Genomic DNA, 16,351 nt, shown 5'->3' with positions numbered 1-16,351 from the left:
CATGTGAACATGTGGTGATGGGGACTGGGTGGGAGATATTCTTTGATATTATTATTTAATGTATAAAGCACTTTGTGCAATGTTATTTGTTTGAAAAGTACTATATAAATAAAATTTAAATGATTGATTGATTAATAAAGTGAATAATTTCTTTCTACCGGAATTCTGCCTCACAACAAGAAGATGAAAGGTTTGATTCCTGGGCCTCGGTGTGCTGAGTAGTGATGTGTTGTTTGTGAACAATATGTTCATTTTGAACTAATCTTTTGTATGACTTGGGAATAACATGCCGTACATGCCCACTACAGGCTCAGATTTATTCACGAATGCGTCTTTCTGCCATACTTTTTTTTCAAAAAGTACCAAGAAACAAGTATGTGTCGTTTGAAAAGTTAAATCCAGAAACAAAAACTGCTAAGTTGGCATCACAAACTGTGGTTTGTCAACTTTCCGGTTTATTCACAATAAAAGCTTTTGAAGTGACTCAACAAGTATTCGCTACAAGACGGTGTTTATTTTTTGTAAAGATTAGAATGAACACAAAAAAAAATTATTACACTTGTTGATAAACAGTTTTATAAAAGAAGAGTGCAATACTGTGTCTTGTAAACACATGTCATCACAACTAAGACAAAGGCGAATTCAATAAACTAACTAAATATACGTTCACCATCGAGACGATGAATCTGAAAGCAGCAGACGCCATATTTTTACATGTTTTTACCAGCATCCGACAGCAGCAGTCATACGTTCTCCCAACAGGGGGCGTTCTATTATAGTAACTCCCAGTTACAGAAGAGCGATCTGCCTGACGGAAGTGCGTTTTATTTCTGTGGAATCTTGTAGCTTTGAAACTTATGGAGAGGGTTGTGTGACAGAATGGGTAAGACCAATTGTACTTAAATCCGCTTGCTAGTGTTCGTGTGGTCTGATCACCGGGTGGGTCCTCTCAGTTGGGTGTGGAAACGGTCGCCCCTGAGTGTTACTGAGACACATTTATCGAGTCAACATGTTCAGGCCAATATGTGAGAGAATTGACATATCTTCGTATTCAGAAGTTATTGTATAAGCTTTGTACTTATTACAGTTATCATTCTTACTCAAACTTGTCCAGTTTAATTGGTTACTGAACAGACTATGAGTCCGGATACAGCCTACTCCTCTCTTCGAGCTTCACTTTTGGCGTTACGTGGGCCACTTTGTTTTTGTCTGGCCCAGTCCAGCCTCAGTTCCACGGTCCGAAAGTGACCCATGATGGTCTGGGTCTGCTACATCTTGACCAATACTGAAACATACACAGAAAATCTGTGTTTGTATGGGATCGATATTTCCTCCCCACTGTTCATTCTCAGAGAGATGACTCAGGTTTGCTCAGAACAGACGCTTGTAAATTAATATATTTGCGTTTTTTGTGTGTATTGTGTATGGATGAGATAGAAAAAGCCCATATCTTTTATTTATTTATTTACTTTAATCTTTTTTATTTTTATTTATTTATTTTTGCGTGTATTTGTGTGTGTGTGTGTGTGTGTGTATTATTGTATCTTTTTTTTCAGTGGTGGTTATTGTGGGAGGTAGGAGATGAGAGGGAGTCAATGGATAGGTTTGCTTTATGTGAATTGCAAATATGATGTGGAAGGGGATAAATATATATGTGTACTCTGAAATTCAATCTAATGCATATTGCCATAACAAAAAATGAAATAAAAACTTGATCACAAAAACCAAAGCAAAAAAAAAAAACAAAAACAAAAAAAAAAAAACTGGTAGAGAGAAGCAGCTTTGAATCAAACCACTTATAATTAATTTTTCCATTAGGCTATTCAGTAATGGTCGACCTACTCTACCTACTTTCCTTATGATTAGTGTTGATCTGTCTACTACTCCACAGAGACTAGCAGTTATGCCACAGCCCAGAATGAAATTGGTGGTGACTGGAGATGATTTCGGCTACTGTCCAAGGAGGAACCAGGGAATTGTGGACTGCTTCCAAGCTGGAGGCATCTCCAATGTGTCACTGCTGGTTAATGCATCTGCTGCTAAAGCGGCAGCTGATCTGGCTAAAAGGTAGTGTCCTACATTGTGTTGGTGAAGTGCTTATTGAAAATGAGCCCTTTGGTTTCGACTTGCCATGAGTTGAACAAATCTCAGTAAATGTTCCAATTACAGAAACATGGCATATGTATGGAAGGGCCCTGGTGTTTCTCCCAGTCAAACATTTGATAGTGACAGAGATTTTCTCAGCCAGCTGGAGTGATTAGATGGTGTTGAAAGCACTGGAGAAGTTCATATGCTGTCAGAACTTGGTGGTCTGGTGTAATTCTGTAATTCTGGTGTATACAGTGGGTACAGAAAGTATTCAGACCCCCATAAAAATGTTAACTTTTTATTATGTTGCAACTATTTGTTAAAATCATTAAAGTAGATTTTATTTACTCATGGATGGACACACAGCACTCCATTGACAGAAAAAACACTGAAATGTAGGTATTTTTGCAAATTTATGAAAGAACAAAAATATCAGAAATGTCACTTGGTCACAAGTTTTCAGACCCTTTACTCAATTTTGAGTAAAAACACCCTTTTGAGCTCATACCGTCATGAGTATTCTTGGGAATGATGCAACAAGTTTTTCACACCTTGAAGATCCTGAAGATCCAGTTCTGTCAGGTTGGATGGTGAACGTTGGTCTCAGGTCTTTCCAGCGATGATCATTTCATTAAGTCATTCAAGAACAGTCATGGAATTGTTCCGAAGCCACCCCTTTGTTATTTTAGCTGTGTGCTCATTGTCTTGTCGGATGGTGAACCTTCGGTCCCATCTGAGGTCCTGAGCACTCTGGAAAAGGTTTTCGTCCAGGATACCCCTGTACTTGGTCACATTCATCCTTCCTTCAGTTGCAACCAGGATTGGTATTGTATTGGGCAGATGATGAACAGTGCCTGGTTTTCACTACACATACTGCTCAGAATTCAGGGCAAAAATTTCAGTCTTGGACTCATCAGACTGGAGAATCTTATTTCTCACAGTCTGGGAGTCCTTCATATGTTTTTGGCAAACTATGCAGGCGTTCATGTGTCTTGTGCTGAGGCGAGACTTCCATCAGACCACTGCCATAAAGCCCCAATCGGCAGGGGGCTGCAGCGATAACTGACTTTCTAGAACTTTCTCCCATCTCCCGACCACATCTCTGAAGCTCAGCCACACTTTGGGCTCTTCTTTACCTTTCATACCAAGGCTCTTCTCCCTTGATTGCCAAGTTTGGCTGGACGGCCTGTTCTAGGAAGAGTTCTGGTTGTCCCACATGTCTTCCATTTAAGGATTAGGGAGGCCACTGTGCTCTTAAGAATCTCAAGTGCAGCAGAAATTATTTTGTAACCTTGGCCAGATCTGTGCTTTGACACAAATCTATCTCTAAGCTCTTCAGGCAGTTCTTTTGACCTTCCTGATTCTCATTAGCTCCGACATGCACTGTGAGCTGGAAGGTCTTATATGGACAGGTGTGTACCTTTCCTAATCAAGTCCAATCGATTTAATTAAATACAGGTAGACTCCAATTAAGGTGTAGAACCATCTCAAGGATGATCAGAAGAAATGGACAGCACCTGAGTTAAATATATGAGTACTTCTGACTTTATGATATTATTATTATAGCATTTCTGTGTTTTTCTGTCAAAATTGGGTGCTGTGTGTACATGAATGAGGGAAAAATCATCTGAAATGACTCTGGCAAATGGTTGCAATGTAACAAAGAGTTAAAAATGGTAGGGGGTCTGAATACTTTCTGTACCCACTGTATATTCTTCAAAGATTCTGGTAGAAAATGGCTGCATTTAAGTTTATAGAATTCATGACATGATGACAAAGGAGTTACTCTTTTCTTGTTAGACATAACATCCCCATTGGCCTCCATGCCAACTTATCGGAGGGTGTTCCTGTGTGTCTGAGCCTGCAGCAAACCTCCACACTCATAAACCAGCAGGGGGTCTTCCTTGGGAAAATGGGCTTTCGTCAAGCCCTGGAGAGAGGCCAGCTCAGCATGAAACAGGTATGTTCCTCCAAAGCCCATCGCATGCATGTAATAACGAGTCAGTTTAATTTAAATTTATTGTTAACAGATAAGGTAAGCAGGTCACTGTCACACTGGATTTCAATAGAGCAGGGGAATTCAAGTAAAATTCAACAAGGTCCTTCCCTATGTTCTTTTCTCAATCCAAAACCTAGGGACACATCAAAAATAAAACACATCAATATATCAAATGCATTTTTTAAAAAGTGCGTATCTTAAAATAAAGTGCTTTATTTTAGGCAAATCAAATTAAAAGTATGGCTTAAGTCCATTTAACATCTTAACATTGTCAAACATTCAATAGCCTGTACATATCTTTACAATTGGACTATCTTAACGCTTCCATAAGTAAATGGTTTCCTGTGTTTTCTGCCAAGGTCTCTGAGCATAAAAGACAAGGATTTGAACTGTCTGTGGGAGGAATGAACCTGAAGAAATGTCCATTATGGATTAAAGCCCTGCTTTCACTGGCACCCTTTGTTTTGTTTTTTTTGTTTTTTTTACATCATGTAAAGTTATTCCTAATTCCTTTTTCTTCAATGTGTTTATTGGCAGATAATTATTCTTGTCTTATTATTTGCTGCCACTTTCCAACTGCAACTCTGTTGCTCTCGCCTTGTCTCTTTGCAGGCCTTCTGACCAACTGATTTGGGAATGAACACTTCTCGTTGCACAGGTTAAAATATTCATGATTAGTTGATCAAACCACATAGATAAGTTTGTTGATGATACTACCGTGGTAAGACTCATTAGCAACAAAGAGACCTGTTGATTAGATTAGATTAGATTAGATTTCCTATATTTAATCTAATGTTGCTGTTGCTGTCAGGAGTTCCAACAACCTGGCCCTGAAAACAAATGGGTTATTTTAACTTAAAGAGGTGCAGGAATACCACACAGTCCCCACCCTTCATCAGTGGTGAGGAAGTGAAAATGATGGACTCCATTTAATTCCTCGGCACCTACGTAATTAAGGATTTACCATGGACATTAAACATTGCTAACTTGGTGAAGAAAGATCAGCAGAGGCTCTTTTTTGTGAGGAAGCTAAAACAGACTGGTCTACCTCTACAGCTGCTTAGAAACTACTACAGAAGCACAACAGACACAACCACCTTTGTCAGGTCACATGCCATACATGTAGAATGTTCATATCTCCAAAATAGACAATCCTATACTAGATGCATGGGGATTTGATACAATACAATACATTTTTGTAATGGAATGATTCAGTTTGATTCCATTCAGTGGGATATCATACAATTTGATAGACTTTGTTGTTTCGGTAGCATTCCTTCACACACATCGGATAGAGCAGCATCTCACTGATGGAGCTCCCGAGTATTGCAGGGGGTGAGAGTTTTGGTAACCATGGATTTACATTATGAAATAACAAGTCAATACTATAAATGATGCATTGTGTTCGTTCTAACAGATAAATCAAAGGCAAAGGAGCAATTTGGTACTTTTAACATGTGAATTCTGAAATGAGTCTTGTGTAATATATTTCACATCTTAAGAACTTAACAAAGCCCCTCTGACAGTGAAGACAAACTTCAATTTCCCTGCTGGCACAAATTAGTTCTGGAGAGGTCTGTATATGCTTGGTTCAGGGAACAATGGGCTACTGAGGTAGAAAATTAAAACAAAATTTCAAGACATCCCTTATGAAAAATGTTGTGCAAACAGAGCGCAAGTAGCAAACTAAGTACTCTTACAGAATAATGGTGCCTTGTGAATCATGTCAGACATGTTGTCTTTTTCTTGCAAACAGAGTGCTGACAGTTTTTCAGTAATTGTATATATTATGTGTGTGTGAAAGAGAGAGCAAGAGCAAGAGAGAGGATACAGCAGCACAGCAACAACATAAAACTGATTAAGAGATTCTGTAATCGGGCCAGTGGTTGATTCATGCTACATTCAGACAGATCTAAGGGTCCATATAGCAAAGAACTTGCATTTTTTAAATCAAAACCAATGTATAAAATTGTTTCTTAGACTTCTAGTACGTACATGTATGCAAGCGGATTGGAAGAAAACAGGAAAGATCTGTCCCTGACACTGTCTATGTTGAGCCTCTCAGCAGATAAAAAGCATGGTCCATCTGTTTGTCCCCCAACTATCAGGCTAGAGGTACTGCATGCTAAAAACCCAGACCACTGGGTTGAGAGCAGAAACAGCTGTTATTTCTCAGAACTGTTGCTAACCTCTCTGATGTAGTCATACAAAGACAAATAAACTTCACAGTGTACCTATCATTTACTACTAATAGGATAATGCACTACGTCTCAAAATTCAAGACATTTTTTGTTGTGTGTGTGCTTGTTTGGGATGTCTTTGTTTTTGTCAGCTTCTTAACAAGCTCATTTAGTGATGAAATTCATATTGATATTCAGCTACCAAGAGAACAATTTATGAACACAGTAACACCTCTGTGGACATCTTTTTATCAGGTGGACCTGGAGTTGAGGGCTCAGGTGCGGCTTTTCAGAAAACTGACAGGTCACCTCCCCCACCACATGGATGGACACCAGCACGTTCATGTCTTGCCAGGTAACTCTGAACAGTTAATTAGGATTACTTTTACAATCAAACAACTTGGCTGCAGCAGTTTTCATTAGTTTAGAGTGAATGACCTCATTAAGGCTTGGGGCAAGATCATGGAACTTAATGAATGAACAGCAGGTATATAGCTGATTTGGCAGGAGCAGGTACTAGAACTCCAAAGCCAATAGGAAACATGCAGACTGTCTTCAGAAACAGCAGGAAAATTTGGGATTAAAATGAGATTACAGCCTAATTCTAGCACCACCAATGATTCTTGATCAGATCCGGACCCAGTATAAAGTATCACCGCTCCTCAGATCCATAACTCTCCCAGTCAACCAGACACTGCAACCAGGAGCTGGTGGAATGAAAAAACAGGTCAAGTATTATTGACCTGAATAAACAGAAAAGAAAAGAGGGCTGGAGTAGACTGGTTATCAGATTGCTCATCAAGTTCTATGAATATATTTTAGATTAACTGCAGGGGGTTGACAACTTTTAATGTAACCAGGTGACAATTTCCTGGATTTTGGATTTACTTTGAGTCAGTATCTCACTTGAATCTTGGTGTCTGTAATTCCCTGTTTGTTGTATCCCTGCTATGTGTTGCAGAGGTGCGTGAGGTCTTTGCACAGGTCCTGTCAGAACTTGGTATCCCATATACTCGTGTTCCAGTGGAGCCAGGTTTACACAGCTGCCCATGGCTGCCAGCTCACATCTATAGATTCTACAAACAGGTAGAGAAGGATGCCCTGGACTCCATACCTGTTTTCTCACGCTACGGAATCAGGTGTGTGGACAGACAGCAAGAGTATATACCATATAGATGGACTTAAATCATGGGTTCTGTTATTACACTCCAGAAAACCATACATCACCACTCAAAACAGAGTATGGGTGGTTATATTGAAGAAAGAATGTGCAGTGAATTTGTTCACCTTAAATAGACCCAAATCAGTATTATTATGGATTTATAGAATTTCTAATGTTACAGAACAACACAACTCCTTTTGATTCTTCCAAAGGCTTTTCTAATGAACCAACTATTTGTAGTTCCATATTTATATTTTTCAGAATTCCATCCAACATGGTGACTCTGTACTGAGCTTGTGCTACTGCTCTTTCTTTTTTGACTAAGCTGAATTATGCAGCAGTTAATTACTTTAGCGTAAAGAGGGTTAGGGTCAGAAGTCCTTCTCTACTATAAGTTCATGCTTAAGAGTGTTTATCAGCTAGCTCATGTAACAAGTCTAATGAGAGTCTAAAACCTTTCTATGTACACAGGTGGCCAGATGTGTATTTTGGATTGACCACCATGGGCCAGAACATGTCCATCCCCAACCTGCAGAAGGCCCTCAGCCATGCACTGGCTGCAGGGCCCTTGGACGCAATCTCCGGCAGCGCATCAGGCTCTAGTCAGTCTGTGGTTACAGCAGAGCTCATGGTCCACCCAGGTTACCCCAGTCTTCCCCAGGAGGGTGGCTGTGGAGAGGGACCTGATGATTTTTCTCAATCACCTGATAGACAGTATGAGCTGAGTGTGCTCAGAGACCCATCACTATTGGCCCTTTACAGCCAGGAGAGAATACAGCTCTGCGCCTTCAGAGACCTTTGACCACTGCACAAACGCCTGTTTTTACTGTGGGGGGCCAGTTTGGACTGAGGATTTTGGTCCTGTGGTCTAAAAAGTGTTATATTAACACAAGTTGCTACAAATCAACAACAATAGCCCCAGAATTATTATGAAGAATCTGCAATGTGGTTAAGATCAGTTACTAATGAATCCTTTAGTTAAAAATTAGGAAATATTTAAATTCAGATCATGATCTACTTTTTTACAATGAATGAAGAATTAATCTTCAATGGCTAACTAAACTGAGTAACAGGACACAGAAGGTAGACAGGAAGTAGAATCAGGATGTATGTACTTTATCACTCACAAGCTCATCTTTCCACTCATTGTTATAAGGCCATTTCATGCGTTATCTGGTCAGCCTAACCTGCTTTACAGCTGTAGTCCAGTTTTAGGACCTTCATTATTTCAGTTCTATCTTGGATATCTTCCCTGTTAATTGCCACCTGACTCCAACATATCAGTCTGGGGTCAGGTGGCAATGCACCACAAAGAGAGCTGTGGTCTGACAGGCCTTTGAGAGGTTGAGGTAGCCATGTAGTTTTTATGATTGGTGGGTGTGGGGATGATTTTCACTGAACATCTCATGAGTGACAAAAAAGTTAAGTTTCTATTTATAACTGTTTGAATCTTTAAACTTTTATAGCTTAATTCAGTAATTCATGTTGAAATGTATTAATTTTGAATTAAAGGTTAGAATTGAGGAGTTTGATAGTGTAAGCTAATAACTTGTTCAGCCTAGATTTTTGAAGATGTCTTACCTCTCATCAAAGAAGCTTCATCAGTTCTTTTTGACGAGAGGCGAAATGTCTACAAGAACATACAACAAATTCCAATTGCCCTAGATTCAGCTTCCTCAGGGAACTGACATATCACTCAATCAAATGCAAATTAATTTATACATTTCATATGTTATTTTTCCAATTTTTTTGCTGTCTGTTAAAATAAACCTATCATAAACGCTATAGACTTATAGGCTTTAAATTTGAACTTACATGCGTCAGGAGCTTCACTATCTTAACAAACCTGACCACTCCACCATAGTCATGGTCCGAGGGTAGAGCAAGAGCAGGTTACATTACTTTGAAGCTGTTCAATTTAAATTTTAGGTTAACTTTTTTCTGGTACTATATGTTGGAATGTTACAGCGCTTCAGATTGATTGTTTCTGAAACCCCTCTCACCCCTTATATGATAGACTATTGATGGAATGATGAGAAATTTTCGACCCAGAAAGTGAGTACTTCGAAAAAACAAATTAATTTTGTAATATTTAACTACATTGTTTGACTCAGTTTTAGCTGCTTCGAATCATGTTGATGTGTTTAGTCAGTCCAATTGACCAGCAGGCAGACAGTGAGGCCAAATGGTTAGCCATCTTTATTATGAAACAATGGTGGGACCAGATCATTCAGCTGTTACATGGTAGAGCTTTGGCCACTGCAATCCTTTCCCAAGTCTTGACAAATCCCTGGTCAGCCAACCTTTGCCAGTTGCCACCAAGATGCTTGTTTCCAGGACTCCTTCAGCTCCCATGTAGCTGAATGCCTTCTCTTCCAACCCCTCCACCCTCCTCCTGATGAGCTAGGCAGCTAACAAACTGCTGCTGGAATATGCCTGTGTGGAAAAGGGCTCTGCCTCTGACGAATGGTTATACAAAAGATGAGACATAAGTAATTAAGATTCAAACTAACATAACAGGTTCTCACTTTCCCATCAATTTAATATAACAAATGCCAAGTAGAATGTGATGCAGAGAAAGATAGTAATGGTCACTCTGGAAAAAAAATGGTACAGCAGCCATTTGTGATGCAGGTTACAGATTTACAGCAATGTACATTGTGGATCATGTGAATGAGACACTACCTATGAGCTGCTGATCACAGCCGTGTTTTGTTTAAGCTAGGTAGCATTTTTTAGCAATAACTACGTAATTCATGTGCATGGCCTGTCATTATGTATGTGCTAAGTGGGTTACAGTTTGTGTGTGCCAGAGGTTTGGAGTCTAGAAGCAGAGGAGGGGGAGGGAAACGCACTCCAGTTCTAGATAAAACTTTGAGTCTATAACATTTGATTACTGATGATGGGGCAAAAGATCATGTCAAGTGAAACAATTCAACACAGGGGCAACAGAAAATTAACATTCTCAATCTAACACTTCATCTAAACATTGTCTTCCTTCAGCATTTTCCATTTTTCACTTTTAGAACAGAGTAGAAAGATGGCTGGGTGGGTGGGGGGTCATCCTGTCTGATCCACAGATAGTCCTGGATGGGGAGGGCATCAAAGGCTGCCAGGCTTTGGCTGGGCAGTTTTATTACACACAGGACTGATGCAGAAAAGAGGGAGGGAGCAGAGAGGTGTGTAAGTGTGTGTGTGTGTGTGTGTGTGTGTATGTGTGTTTGGACAGAGAGGTTGAGGTGGGTGAGATAAGAGAAGGGAAGAGCGAGACAGAGAGGGCTACACGCTCATCAGGTGATCAGTCCATTGGCCGCTTCTCGCCGTGTTTCTTTGTAAACTCTTCAGCATTCTTCAAGAATTTTTTACGGTCCTTTGAGTATTCTTCTGCTAGGTCTGCCCTCAGAGGATGCTCTGGCTGGGGGTCATTCACCAGTGCAATGAGGGACTGAATTACTGCAAGATAGACAGCCAAAGACATGTTAAATATGAACCATCACTTGGCCTAAAGCTCATCCTGAATGAAAACAGAGCCAAATGTGTGAGGCACAGAAGACTCTGATTGGACCATCAATCTGAAGACCTTCATGTTTTTGTTTGTTAAACAAAAGTAAGGAGTAATTAATTAGCAATTAAAGGCACTGCTGGAAGTTTGATGATAACACAGGTCAGTATCATAGACTCAGGAGGATGAATAATGACGTCATCACCTAATCTAACACGTTTGTCTTCTGTCATTCGATTAGTGAACTCAAGTCACACTCAATTCAAATTGGTTCCATCAACCTGTGAGTTTCTGCAGCAGCCGCTTATTTAATAAAACTGAAATTAACTAAATATTAGTGCCCTGTAGTAAATGATGAGGTGGTTATTACGAGAGATTAAAGCTTTTGACAAGAGGCAAATGCTTCTTTTTACTGCTTTTATTTCAGTAGTAAACATGATAAGTATAGTCTGAAGTTCCACACAACGCCAGGCCAATGGTGAAGTCTGATCAGTTCTGTTCAATACGTGAATATTATTTCCTTTTCATAATAATTCTTATTTTGTTTTCTTTTTTTTCACCATTAAACTTTACTTAGACCTGTGGACCTCATTTGTGGGCATTTGGGTCTGACATTTTGTGGTTTCCAAAGCATATTACAATGATCAGTGTACAATAAAAATGGCCAAAAGGTCCCACCAATATGCATACCAAATAAAAGATCGGGTCTCAGGAGGTTAAAGGCCTCATTCCTTTTGAGAGAGGCCAGTGTCAGTCAGTGACGTCTTTTTTTGAAGACTAGTTTAATTACATGTTTTGGAAAACATCAATGATAAACTTTTCAGGTGTTTGGTTTAAATTTGGCAACGACTGGCCACAGAGTTGTGTGAGGGACACTGCTCTTCCTGCTGTGGTAGGTTAACATCACTGCTGACATCTACTCCCCATTGAAATTACAGCATAGACACCTTCAGTGGCTAATTTCAAAGGTTGATTAATCCAGCGTCTTGAATGCACTACAGAACATTTACAGTCAAAAAGTTATGTGAAAAATATTATTTCATAATAATTCACTACTTTGCAGAAATTACTTACCTGGGTTCAGAGTAGCCTATTTTTTCCATAACTTTTAAATGAAGGTACATAAAAAAAAACATGAGGGGAAATGGTTCCGTCATGCAGATGTTTTTTTATATACGCTGTCATGAGTTTACTACATGAAGCAAAATATCTTGTTTAATATTTGAAGTTATATTAGAATTACTTTGTGTATTTACATAACAGTACTAGTCACACACTGAGGAACTTTACTGTAGGGCAACTGGACTTAGTTGTAGTTTGTCTAAGATATTTCACCTGTCATCCATCATTGGTTAGGCTAGATCAACTGAGTCCAGCTGCCCTAGATTGACTTATTCAGAGAACTCTGACCTGGATGACCGAGAACCTCTGGAAATAGTGCAGGTAACACTATGAGACCCATTAGGTAGTTCATTCAATGTCAGCTTACTACAGTTTACTGCTCTCTTATACACCTACACACCCACCTTGGTCAGTTTTGGTGGCAGGCTTCCAGTTCTCTGCACTGATCACAGGCAAGCAAACCTGGCCCTTCTCATCAATATTCGGGTGATAGATCTTTGTCTTGAATGTGATCTTGGGAGGCTTAAAAGGGTATTCAGTAGGGAAAATGATTTCAATCCTGAAAGCACCTTTGTCATAGGGAGGGTTGTCCTGAAAGTCAGAGATGGAGGTCAGTAAGGGAAACTGCAAACTTATAAGTCAAGGACAGTCAAACAATGTTTGTACTTACAGGTACAATGAGACCTTGCCATGACAGTAGGTTTGACTCCTCAACTTGAATGTTTCTGAAGTTCTTCATTCCAGACCTGCGAATTTCTTCAAGTTCCTGAGGGAAGAAGCAGAATGTTAAAGCTGAATGTTACATAAGTCATTTATGTCCAGACAGGAAGCAGGTGACAGAGAAGTAAACTGAAGTTATGGGTGTACATGATCACACTTGAATTCAGAAAACCAGAGATTATTAAACTGAAGGGTTAGGGTTGAAATTTTCTTTTTTGCAAGTTTATTCCTCAAGGTTTTATTGCTAATTCCCGAAACCCTTAACAATACGGCGAAAGAAGATGACAAGCGGAAGAGGAGGGAATTTCTCAGCTCCTCAGAGACAATTTACAGCTGTATATGATGGTCTAAATCAGGGTTATTCATCTAAAATTTAAAGCATTACATAGAATTTCTTGAACCATAGCTTTGGATGATCATAATGAATATTTAGTGTGATGTATATTCAAGTAACCTGCTAATAGTATTTAAATCTGCATGTAATCAACTCAATCAAATCAATTCAGTACAATTCAAAAACCTGGACAACATGACGTAACTAAACATATATGTATGGCTGCCTATATGTATAGTATTCTCTCATTTACTATGTAAAAGTAGGGCTGTATTTCAAAATAAGAGAAAATACATATAAAATGCGAAAATTGTGCATGTTCAGATAAAGTGCTTAATTTCACAAAAATAAAGTGAGGTGCGCTTGAATTATCCCTTTTCTATTTCCGATCTTGGTTGGTGAGTCTCAACCATTGTACAGATAATAAATCCCATTATCATTTTATTCCCCTCTTATATTCAACTCCCCCACTTCCTGCTCAGTGAGAGAATTGAGCTGTAGCTTGTCCTGCCAGGATTTTAAACCTGTGTTTGAATGGAGTCAGGGTCTTTCTCATACAAATGTGAAGGTACTCATTGGTGAGCCTGCAACAATATGTAGTGTTATGTTCATCTATCATGCTCTTTCTTTTTCTATCTATCATCTTTTCTTATGTAACTTGCCTCTCAAACTCTCATCTATTTACACTTTAGAGACGAAAATTTGTTTACTGCCAAGGTGCCATACTGGAATGGCTGAGTGTTATCACATGGGGTGGCTTAACTCATGTGCAATTAAATGCAATTGGTCTCTGCATTTCCTTATTCACAGACCCACTATCATAAAGACTACAAAAGCTGTGGCAGTTAAATTGGAAGCGCACCATCAGATTATAAATCATAACCTTTTGTTTGCCTGTAGGTCCTGGCCCATGTGGAACAGCTTCTTTGTGGAAAATAGTTTTATCTAAGTTTGTTTTTATTTTTATATTTTGAGAGTTCCATTGCTCATTTGCTCCAAATACACATGCAGACACAAGCCATATGCCAAAGAATTCTGAGATACAGCCGTTGAAGACTACTGCTGGGAAAAGGTTCATAACACACACCTCAGCCAGTAAGAGTATTTGGGTGGTCCTAAGACTGCTGAAGCATATAAATTAACCGGACCATTAAATAACCGGTAAGGACCAGTGATAAGTGTCAATACACTGACATGACGGAAATATCCACCTATTTTGTGACGCTATGGGTGGCAGCTTGTGATTGCATTTAAGAGTCACTGAAAACACCGTATGTGTTGTAAATGTGTCATTTACTGGCGTAATCACTTCAATCACAAAGGAGAACAAGAAGCAATGAAAGAAGCACGCAAATTACGTTAATCGCATGCAAACGGGTAGGTGAAAACAGATCTTATGTAACATCATCTCCGTTCGTTGAAACGATCCTACCGTTGTTTGTGGCTCTCATTATGCAGCCGTGACTAATGCCATCTGTGGATTTATACTTAGCCTCGATGACTGACATCCTAATGCGTCCGAGTTTAGCTAACTCCCGTTGGCTAGCTGGCTAAACGCAGCTAAGATTTGAGGCTAGCGTGTTAGCTGAGTTATAAGCGCCTTTAGCGGTCGACACTAACTCGTAGTCGCAACGTGGGCCTACCTAAATCTACTCCGTCGGTCATACATTCCCTAGCTGTGGAAAAGGCTTGTAAACGAAACCCCAACTCGGTGGTGGTCTTCGGAGCGCTGAGTATAACTCCGGCCTAATGTGCCGGTGCTTGCCTACCGTTAATATTGTATCGTGTGGGTAAGCAGTAATGACCTCTCGTTTCATATAGTTTATAGCTGATGTCGCGCTCATAATGTGTCCTCACATAACAACATTATCTTATATTAGTTTAGGCAAAAGACCACGGTGTCCCTTAACTCCGAATGTGACAGCACACGTTTCAAACTGAATAAAATTAACTAGACCGAGAGATTTACCTTGGCCAGCCTCCTGCTCGCCGCCATCTTGAAATTACTTTGCATACCCAGAATACACAGCGCGGTGAACATGGATCGTGAATGGATGTCTCGCCTATAGGTTTGTTTGTTTACACACATAGACATTTGAAAATGACAGTTATGTGGAGTACGGAAAAACGCCAAGGGGGAAAACAAAGAATTCACGTAGGTATAGAACACATAATTACCAGAGTAAAACAAACCCCTCCAATTAAAACAATGTATAACACAAACTTTACTGTGTGTGTTACACTGTCAAAAACTAAAAAAACAAAAAAACAAAAAAACGTTTAATAGACTTAGAGGAGATAGGTAGTCTGAAGGACAGTGCTGGTTCATTAAGAGAAGTGATTTCAAGGGTCTTTTCAATTGTTGAGAGAAAATTCACACAATAGGAGGGAATTCCGTTGAATGATTTGGACCATCCTCTATAAAATAATAAGGTAGCACAGCAGTGCAGACAAAGAGGAGAAAATTATCTACAACAGGATTTGACAAACTGTGATTCGTTCATCCCTTTGCTGTGGCTCCCTGTGGCCTTGAGAAATTATTGTGGATAAATAATTTAAACAAATTTTATCCACAGTGCACCTTTTTGTAGATGGTTGATCAACTCAAGCTTGGTTTGATAAGTACTCACCCTCTTTCATCAAACCCTAACCTTTCTCTTAACCAAAGTTGAGGCAGATGGCTCCCCTCCATGAGCCTGTTTCTGCCTCTTAAATGAATGTTTTCCTTGCCACTGTGGCCATGTGCTTGCTCTTGGAGGGATATGTCTCTTTAACAAGTCAATAAAGAGTTTGGTCTAGACCTGATCTATGTATAAAGTGCCTTGATGGCCTTGAGGAGGATATTGTGATTAAAGTAATCAAATCAAATCAGATTTATTTGTATAGTGCCAAATCATAACAACGTTATGATTAAGTTATTAAAGTCAAGGCACTTTACATATAGAGCAGGTCTAGACCAAACTCTTTATAAAATTATTTAAAGAGACCCAACAGATCCCCCGATGAGCAAGCACTTGGCGACAGTGGCACCAAGGCAGAAACCTCTGGTAGAACCAGGCTCAGGGGGGGGCGGCCATCTGCCTCAACCAGTTGGGTTGAGAGTGGGAGAGAGAGAGCGAGATAGGCATTTGGGGGGGTATAGGCAGGAACATGTTGCTGCAGTAAGTTCATGGAGTTGAGCTGAATTTAAGAGAATACCTGTAGTGTTTTCCTTTCTATCTCTAGTTTTGTAAATTTAAAAGTC

General features: G+C 39.5%; 3 protein-coding genes across 4 annotated transcripts in view; 2 read left to right on the top strand and 1 right to left on the bottom strand.

Annotated features, from left to right (window-relative positions):
- The first annotated feature begins 748 nt into the window (after nt 1–748).
- On the top strand, nt 749–11,507 carry ydjc (YdjC chitooligosaccharide deacetylase homolog). Its single transcript, XM_029511481.1, has 6 exons — nt 749–883; nt 1,892–2,067; nt 3,889–4,048; nt 6,523–6,622; nt 7,229–7,406; nt 7,901–11,507. Exons 2-6 carry the CDS (start codon nt 1,904–1,906, stop codon nt 8,229–8,231), a joined length of 933 nt encoding a protein of 310 aa, XP_029367341.1. The 5' UTR covers nt 749–883; nt 1,892–1,903; the 3' UTR covers nt 8,232–11,507.
- Nucleotides 9,601–15,108, bottom strand: LOC115049356 (ubiquitin-conjugating enzyme E2 L3). 2 transcript variants are annotated; one of them, XM_029511482.1, is made up of 4 exons: nt 15,077–15,108; nt 12,724–12,819; nt 12,458–12,644; nt 9,601–10,882 (listed from the first exon to the last, which is right to left on the bottom strand). In XM_029511482.1, the coding sequence occupies exons 1-4, from the start codon at nt 15,101–15,103 to the stop codon at nt 10,728–10,730; spliced, it is 465 nt and encodes a 154-aa protein (XP_029367342.1). In that variant the 5' UTR covers nt 15,104–15,108; the 3' UTR covers nt 9,601–10,727. The 2 variants fall into 2 exon arrangements, with proteins under 2 accessions (XP_029367342.1, XP_029367344.1); XM_029511484.1 differs by lacking the exon at nt 12,724–12,819 and having other exon boundaries at nt 15,077–15,103.
- The window catches only part of pias2 (protein inhibitor of activated STAT, 2), a 31,324-nt gene continuing 29,369 nt past the window's right edge, over nt 14,397–16,351 (top strand). Inside the window, exon 1 of the mRNA XM_029511480.1 lies at nt 14,397–14,484. The gene's annotated coding sequence lies outside the window, so the exon portion shown is untranslated. The remainder of the gene's footprint in view (nt 14,485–16,351) is intronic.

The sequence above is a fragment of the Echeneis naucrates genome, chromosome 9 (assembly GCF_900963305.1).
Source record: "Echeneis naucrates chromosome 9, fEcheNa1.1, whole genome shotgun sequence".
NCBI lineage: Eukaryota > Metazoa > Chordata > Actinopteri > Carangiformes > Echeneidae > Echeneis > Echeneis naucrates.
The sequence above is the reverse complement of the archived record's forward strand: the minus strand, read 5'-3'. Positions and strand labels throughout refer to the sequence as shown.